This window comes from Triticum dicoccoides, chromosome 1B, assembly GCF_002162155.2.
Source record: "Triticum dicoccoides isolate Atlit2015 ecotype Zavitan chromosome 1B, WEW_v2.0, whole genome shotgun sequence".
Lineage (NCBI taxonomy): Eukaryota > Viridiplantae > Streptophyta > Magnoliopsida > Poales > Poaceae > Triticum > Triticum dicoccoides.
The window spans coordinates 660,723,056-660,731,879 of NC_041381.1; the positions used below are offsets into that span (position 1 = coordinate 660,723,056).

Sequence of the window (8,824 nt, forward strand, 5' to 3'; positions counted from 1 at the left end):
GCAAGGTCTTCCGCCGAGTATTCTGAAGGAACTAGCAACTTCATAAAATTTGCTTTTCGTACGTCAGCAAAATACAATAGGATTCTCTGCCCTTGCAAGATATGTGTAAACTCTCGTTGGTTAGGTGAACTTGAAGTCTATGATCATTTGATTTATGATGGATTCATGGCTGGATATACCACATGGATTCATCATGCAGAAAGTATGCGGCCCTCCGAAACAACTTTAGGTCCTAGTTCACAGTTTGAAGAATATGCTGATAGTGATGAGATGGATGAGATGCTACTGGAAGGTTTTGGGATGTATGATACTCGTACTTTAGGAGAGGAGCAAGAGTCTGAAGATGACTTGGACGATGATGTTGAAGCATACTATAGATTAGTTAATGATGGACGCCGAGAGCTGTACCCAGGTTGCAAAAGATTCTCTAAGGTGCAATTTTTGGCGAGGTTGCTTCACATCAATAATATGAGGGGAATGAGCAATGTCTGCTTTGATGAGGTATTGACGCTAATTAAGGAGGTACTTCCAGAAGGTGAGGCCTTGCCCAAAAAATTCATGGGGCCAAAAATTTTGTGAGAGCCATTGGTATTGGATATGATAGTATAGATGCATGCAAAAATGATTGCATTCTATTTAGGAAGGAACATGTTGATGCCATATCATGTCCAGTGTGTGGCACAAGTAGATGGAAGAGCGTAAATACTGGAGTTGATGGAAGGCGTGTCCACAAGGTGACTCAAAAGGTGGTCTGTCATTTCCCGCTAAAGAAGAGACTCCAAAGGTTGTTCGCTTCTAAAAAGACGAAATCAGATATGAGGTCGCACAGCGATGGCCGCACAAAGGACAACAAAATACGACACCCAGCTGATTCACCTGCATGGAAACACTTTGATGCTATTGACAAAGACTTCAGTTCAGAAGTTTGCAATGTTAGATTTGGATTGGGAGCTGATGGTTTCAACCCTTTTGGAAATATGAATCTCTCATATAGCATATGGCCTATCATCTTGATCCCCTATAACCTTCCTCCATGGATTTGTATGAAGCAATCAAACTTTATCCTCTCTGTCATCATTCCTGGTAAAAAATCTCCAGGGGAAGACATGGATGTTTACATGCAGCTGACCATAGATGATCTTCTGGAGCTTTAGAATGATGGAGTCTAGACTTATGATGCCTCTCGATCTAAGAAGTTTCTCTTATGCGCTGCACTACTATGATATTCTATCAGCGGGTCGACGCAAAAGAATACGTGATGTAGAATGCTCCCATCACAATAGTTTCCACACTTGGTTTGCTGACCATGTAAGTGTCTATGATCTCACACTAAAACTCTTAAAGCGCTTCATGTGGAGATATTGCATTAACTATGTTATGTCTCTAGGTTCAATCATTGATTTCCAATAATGTTAAGATCCCTAAACAAGGGATTCTTTAGGAGATGTTGTTTATTATGGCCGAATCATTGAAATAGTTGAGCTGAATTATTCAAACAAAGGCAACGTGGTTTTATTCAAGTGTGATTGGGTTGACAGTGTTCGCCCTGATGCTGGGGTTCGAAAGGACCCATATGGAATAACCGAGGTGAATTTTAACCATTTGCTAAGCAGCGGCAACGACATATTTGATGAGCCATTTATCCTTGCAACTCAAGCCACCCAAGTATATTATGTACAAGATTCTATAGAGAAGGATTGGTACGCTGTGGTTCATCCACCTACAAGAGACTTCTTTGATATGGAGGCTAGAATTAATGGGCATGCGGAATATTAGGCTAGGATTAGATGAGAGCTATTGGTTGTTTCTGAACTAAATTTGAAGTGTTGTTGATTGTTTTTATCTTAGTTTTGATCTTGTCTTTTCTAACCGAGTTTTGAATTGTACATACCAGAAAATATGATGACTTTGAGATCAAGATCTGATGCATTTATTCAGTCCCATGTGTCTGACCATGAAAGAAGATTGAATGACCTGAATTATAGAGTGAGAGAAGTTAATCTACCTCAAATGGAATGCATTAATGCTATCAAACAAATTAAAGTAGAAGCATCAAATAGGGATCTATTAGAACACTTCACTATGGTAAGCTCTTAAAATATTTGGTGAGCTCTTGTTTTTATTACTTCTGATGGTCTTGAGGAGCTCAACATGGATAACTTTGAACACTTGTTTTTATTACTCATGTTGTTTTCTTGTATTGATTTTGAAGAATTCTAGAGCTGAAGAAGATTTTGACTTAAGGAGCCATGAGGGAAGTGATGAGGAAACTGAATCAGAAGATGGAGAAGATGGCACTGAACATGGTGATGAAACTGAATCGGAAGATGAAGAAGGTGAGTCTGGACAAGAAGATGAACATGACCAAGAAGAGGAAGTTCGACAAGAACAGGAGAAAACACATGGTTAGTTCGAGGGCATAAAAAATTTAGATGTGCTTGTTTTGGATGGGCCTAATGGTAGTTCCTATCTGTTCATATACCAGAAGTTGTAGAGAAGACAAGAAGAGGACCTACTCACATGAGGCGCTTTTGGAAGGAACATGATGTTGATAACAAGATCAATTTGAAGTTCAACAGATTTGGTCAGCCATGTGGTTTGAAGACATGCAAGCTGACAAATTTTATTGGAACCCTAGTGAAAGGAAAAGAAATGTCCTTAGCTGCTCAAAACTGGAGCAAAGTACCAAAGTTAGAGAAAGAAAAGTTGTGGGGTTCTGTCCAGGTATGTCAACTCAATCTAACATATATATATTTGCATCTTCAACAAACAAGTCATTTTCTTCTTCAACGAACAAGTTGTCACAACTATATTTTATAATAGGCTTTTTTCAACATTGATGAGTCATACAAAAGATGGGTGTTGAGATCAGCTAGTAAAAAATGGAAAGACTTCAAGGTTGTTTTAAAGAGGAGATACTACAAAGCTGCTTTGTCACACGCACGGAATATTCTTAATGGTTCTGATAATAGAATACCAATTGGACAGTGGGAGTGGCCAGTAAAACACTTGAGAACAGATAAAGCTAAGGTGAGTACTCAATGGTGTAGTTTTGTATCCTATGCTAAATATGTGTTCCACATATAAGCTTGTTATGAGTTTCTTCACCATATTTGTGTGTCCAGGAAAAATCTGAGAGAAACAAAGCCACTCGAGCATCGCAACTCAAGGGATGCAACAGGACCCACACCGCTGGGTCACGAAGTTTTGCAGTTGTCCTTGATCAAATGGTAATCAACGAATAAGTTTTGAAGTTTTTGGGTCTTTTTCTTTTGTCTTTTTTTTCTTGGTGGTAGTCATTCTGCTGTACTAATGGGTGTCATCTGCATTTCAGGAAATGGTAGAAGGTAGGGAAATTGGGCGTGCCGAACTTTACGTGGTTACGCATACGAAAAATAATGGATATCCAGTCAACCAACAAAGTGGAGTAAAAATGGTATGTAGTTTACTTCATAGTGCTCTGTTCTATTATATTCCTAGTTAGCTTTCACTTGATACTGCTCTGTTCAGTGCTTCATAAAATTCATGCTTGCAACCCTACTATTATATGAACCTTTCAGGATGAAATTAAAAAAAGGATTCGGGAAGATCCTTCTTTGATTGGTGAGGAGGCCTATGATGGTGATCTTTATTCATCAATTTTCCCAAAAGAAAAGAAAGGAAGGCCAAGTGGCCTTGGTCTATTAGTAGGTGGAGTCGCTTCGGAGCGCCTTGCTCAAGTTGAAGCTGAACTACATGCTGCTAAAGAAGAGAACATGGAGCTTCGGCATGTGGTGCATACTCTAGTGGCAAATCAAACTTCAATAATGGCCAAGAGTGAGAAAATGGAAGAACAGTACAATGAGCTAAAGAGTTTGATCATAGCTTCTAGGGGGTCAGTTGAAATGGGCGGAATTCAAGAAAAGGAGCTTCCAAATAAAGATCCTTCTAAGGTGATTCTTGTTTTCATCTCTTAAATTCAGTCACATTATTTGAGCATTTACTACTAGCTAAATATGAGTTTCCACATACTAGGACTTGGAAACCATGAATGACAAAGAACAAGCAACTTCACTTTCACATACTACCAAGGCATCTGAGGCAATGGCTGCTCCAAGGCATCCAGATAAGGTGAAGGCATCCCAACTAGAATCAACACTATCTAGTCTTGCGACTGTGCCGAAACCAAAGAACGCAAAGACAAAACATAAGAAACCAGGAATATTTCAAACACCGCTCCAAAAGGGGCCAAAGGTGATTTTTTCTATATGTGTCTCAACTTATTAACCAACTAGCGAATTAGAAGGGTTACTTAGTACCATTGCAACTTACAGGATGGATTAGAAGATACCATAAAGTGTGGCATGGAAGTTAGTTTGACGTTGCCAAATAGTGAAAGTGTGGTGGCAATGGGAACCATTCAGAAAACTAATAGAAAAGCTAAAGCTATTGATGGCCAACCACTAGCTGATTGTGTTGAAGTTCTTGTCAACATCGTGCTCAAAGAAACAACTGAGCTGCCTCATGCACAAGGGAAAATAAACAAGCTAGGAAATGCCCAAGCTAGGTGTATTCCATGGCCACACAAAAATGTATGATACATGACACTTTGCTATTTCATTTGCCCTGTTCTTCTATATGCAACTATTCTAAACTCTTTTTTATGCAGATTATGCAAACAGATCGTACTACCATGCTTCACTCTAAGGTACTATCATAGCTCATAGTTGTTGTTTTGTGCTCATATTATGTATAACTATACATGATTTTTGTTTTTACCCAATTATAGGTTTCTAGTGTTTGTAGTCAGATGTCTTTCAACAATAGAGAGAATGTAGATCCCAACAAAACAACCACTGGAACTCAGGTGACCGACCATCATACTGGTTGCAGTACTTCAGAAGGTCCAGTGAGGAATACACTGAAGAGAAAGAAAGTTTCTGAGACAACAAGAATGAAAAAAGGTACTCGGGCAATCTCCGCTACAACCGGAAACAACATACTTAGGAATTCGGGCACGGAAACATGAAAGATGGTCATAGGTGAGTTGTACATGCCTTTTCCTGTAGCGAATTAGAGCATGAGGTTTCCTGGCCCTTTTTTGCATGCATGTCTCTGTGCTGAGAACATTCTTTGCTCTTGTAAAATTCTGATTGATACTTTGATATTGTCCTTCAGTTTAGTTCATAAGTATCCATATCTTCAGGTGATGGTTATGCACTTATGCTCTTGCATTCTAGTGAGATAACCATGCAAACACAAAATAAGTTTTTGAGAGAGAAGAAACTACAATTTATCTTAGCCAGAAGACTGAGAGAGGTATATATAAAAGGAAGGATTTTTGGTGTCACAGATTGCTAGTTAAGTTGTCCAAGACTAAGAATACAGAGAAAAAACACTAATCTGAGCTCTGTATTCTTTGGTTTAAATTTTCCAGTTTGCTTGTAGTTGTACTAACCCGGACTCTGTTTTCTGTGGATATATAATATTGAAAACTGTTGACAAATTCCTTTTTTTTAATTTGAAAGAGAGAGATAGAGGGAATGGGAGGGGGCAATTCTCACCTGGTTCAGTGCATCTATTGTTAGTCTTTCCAAATATCCGTACATGCATGTACTTGCATTCTTCCATTTTACCATTTGTCCATTTTAGTGGTATTGTGTACCTGTGCTTGCATTCCTATTTATACATTGCTGAGAACAAGTAATGCCAGTACCTGTGCATGCATTCTTTTTTTTTACGTTCCTAAGAACATGCATCTTAGATGCTTGTACCTTTTTTTACATTACTTGTACATGTACTTGCATTCTTACATGACTGTCCCTCTTAGGTGCAAGCTGGAAGTCAAGCTGAAGGTGACACATTGCTACTGGAGTGTGTGACAACAATCTGGAGTTGTTTTGACAAGAGGTGTACATGTGTATTGGTGATCTAAGATGCTCATTTAAGTTGTGACAGAGGTTTTGCTCATTTAAGTTAGACATGTTTCATTGATGTACAATATTCGACAGCATAATTTCTGAATGTGCGTTTGTTTCTTTGCTGGAGTATATTTCTGAATGTGTGTTTATACAAAGCTAGATGAAAATTATTGAGCTTGATGTGATAGTTATTTTATTATTCTTGGATGCATATACAAACTTTGTGGCATTCTTCAGATGCTCCTTGGTAGCATTTTGGAGGCAATTTGTGAGACGCCAAAAAATGGTATTGGAGGCGATCTTCAAAAATGCCACAAAAATTTTGTGAAGGCGATTTGCGAAGTGCCGCAAAAATGTTTGGAGGCAGCTTGAGAAATGCCACATTTGAGCTTTGAAGGCATTTTTAAAATGCCACATTTGAGCTTTGAAGGCATTTTTGAAAATGCCACCCATTGTGATTGTAGGCATTCCGAAAATGCCTCCAGGCTGTGTTTCTAAGGCGTTTTAGAAAAGTGCCTTGGAAGGCCTTTGCCTTCGGGAGTAACTCTAGCACTTTCTGAAAATGCCTTCAAATGTCTAGCCCAACATTTTGTTGGTTTATGGAGGCGTTTGAGAATGTCTCCTATCAGTGTACATGTTGTAGTGATGATGGCTATATTCTCTGACTTTTGTGAAAAGATTTGTGAGGTATTCATGGATGATTTCTCCGTTTATGGATCCTCTTTTGATGTTTGCTTGAGCAACCTTGATCGAGTTTTGCAGAGATGCGAAGACACTAGTCTCGTCTTGAATTGGGAAAAGTGCCACTTTATGGTTAATCAAGGCATTGTCTTGGGGCACAAGATCTTCGAGAGAGGTATTGAAGTTGATAAAGCTAAAGTTGATGCTATTGAAAAGATGCCATGTCCCAAGGACATAAAAGGTATAAGAAGTTTCCTTGGTCATGCCGGTTTCTATAGGAGGTTCATTAAGGACTTTTCTAAAATATCTAGACCTCTGACTAATTTATTGCAAAAAGATATTCCTTTTGTCTTTGATGATGATTCTGTAGAAGCATTTGAAATACTTAAGAAAGCTTTGATCACTGCACCTATTGTTCAGCCACCTGACTGGAATTTACCTTTTGAAATTATGTGTGATGCTAGTGATTATGTTGTAGGTGTTGTTCTATGGCAAAGAGTTGATAAGAAATTAAATGTTATCCAGTATGCTAGTAAGACTCTTGATACTGCCCAGAGAAATTATGCTACTACTGAAAAAGAATTCTTAGCAGTTATGTTTGCATGTGATAAGTTTAGACCTTATATTGTTGATTCCAAAGTTACTATTCACACTGATCATGCTGCTATTAAATATCTTATGGAAAATAAAGATGCTAAGCCTAGACTCATTAGATGGGTTCTCTTGCTCCAAGAATTTGACTTGCATATTATTGATAGAAAGGGAGCTGAGAACCCCGTTGCAGACAACTTGTCTAGGTTAGAGAATGTTCTTGATGACCCAATACCTATTGATGACAGCTTTCCTGATGAACAATTAGTGGTCGTTAATGCTTCTCATACTACTCCTTGATATGCTGATTATGCTAATTACATTGTTGCTAAATTTATACCACCTAGCTTCACATACCAGCAAAAGAAAAAGTTCTTTTATTATTTAAGACATTACTTTTGGGATGACCCACACCTTTATAAAGAAGGAGTAGATGGTGTTATTAGACATTGTGTACCTGAGCATGAACAGGAACAGATCCTACGCAAGTGTCACTCTGAATCATATGGAGGACACCACGCTCGAGACAGAACTGCACATAAGGTATTGCAATCCGGTTTTTATTGGCCTACTCTCTTCAAAGATGCCCGAAAGTTTGTCTTGGCTTGTGATGAATGTCAAAGAATTGGTAATATTAGTAGACGTCAAGAAATGCCTATGAATTACTCTCTCGTTATTGAACCGTTTGATGTTTGGGGCTTTGATTATATGGGACCCTTTCCTGCCTCTAATGGTTATACACATATTTTAGTTGCTGTTGATTAATGTACTAAGTGGGTAGAAGCTATTCCAACTAGTAGTGCTGATCATAGTACTTCTATTAAAATGCTTAAAGAAGTTATTATTCTGAGGTTTAGAGTCCTATCTTATGACTGATGGTGGTTCACATTTTATTCATGGTGCTTTCCGTAAGATGCTTGCTAAGTACGATGTCAATCATAGAATTGCATCCCCTTATCACCCAGAGTCTAGTGGTCAAGTAGAGTTGAGCAATAGAGAACTCAAATTAATTTTGCAAAATACTGTTAATAGATCTAGAAAGAATTGGTCCAAAAAACTTGATGATGCATTATGGGCTTATAGAATTGCATATAAAAATCCTATGGGTATGTCTCCATATAAGATGGTTTATGGAAAAGCTTGTCATTTAACTCTAGAACTTGAATATAAAGCATATTGGGCTATTAAAGAGCTCAACTATGACTTCAAACTTGCCGGTGAGAAGAGGTTGTTTGATATTAGCTCACTTGATGAATGGAGAACCCAAGCCTATGAGAATGCCAAACTGTTCAAAGAAAAAGTCAAACGTTGGCATGACAAAAGAATACAAAAGCGTGAGTTCAACGTAGGTGATTATGTGTTATTATTCAACTCTCGTTTAAGATTTTTTGCAGGAAAACTTCTCTCTAAATGGAAAGGTCCTTACGTTATCGAGGGGGTCTATCGTTCTGGTGCCATAAAAATCAACAACTTCGAAGGCACAAGTCCAAGGGTGGTGAGCGGTCAAAGAATTAAACATTATATTTCAGGTAATCCTATCAATGTTGATACTAATATTATTGAAATCGTAACCCCGGAGGAATACATAAGGGACTCTTTCCAGAATGTTCCAGACTCCGAAAGGGAATAGCTATGTGGTACGGTAAGTAAAC

The 8,824-nt window shown here is 38.3% G+C and overlaps 1 protein-coding gene across 1 annotated transcript; it reads left to right on the forward strand.

The window, feature by feature from the left end:
* The first annotated feature begins 204 nt into the window (after positions 1 to 204).
* Positions 205 to 6,031, forward strand: LOC119350835. Its single transcript, XM_037618475.1, has 12 exons — positions 205 to 501; positions 2,213 to 2,405; positions 2,486 to 2,724; positions 2,824 to 3,030; positions 3,126 to 3,230; positions 3,335 to 3,436; positions 3,561 to 3,932; positions 4,015 to 4,233; positions 4,314 to 4,571; positions 4,649 to 4,687; positions 4,769 to 5,021; positions 5,810 to 6,031. The coding sequence occupies exons 1-11, from the start codon at positions 205 to 207 to the stop codon at positions 5,006 to 5,008; spliced, it is 2,271 nt and encodes a 756-aa protein (XP_037474372.1). The 3' UTR covers positions 5,009 to 5,021; positions 5,810 to 6,031.
* Positions 6,032 to 8,824: the final 2,793 nt, after the last annotated feature.

Bases quoted from the DNA above. Each gene is read 5' to 3' on its own strand.
- LOC119350835 (XM_037618475.1), top strand. From the start codon at position 205: ATGCGGCCCTCCGAAACAACTTTAGGTCCTAGTTCACAGTTTGAAGAA. The intron at 3,231-3,334 runs GTAATCAACGAA...TCTGCATTTCAG, and splicing joins CAGTTGTCCTTGATCAAATG to GAAATGGTAGAAGGTAGGGA. The intron at 4,688-4,768 runs GTACTATCATAG...ACCCAATTATAG, and splicing joins CTACCATGCTTCACTCTAAG to GTTTCTAGTGTTTGTAGTCA.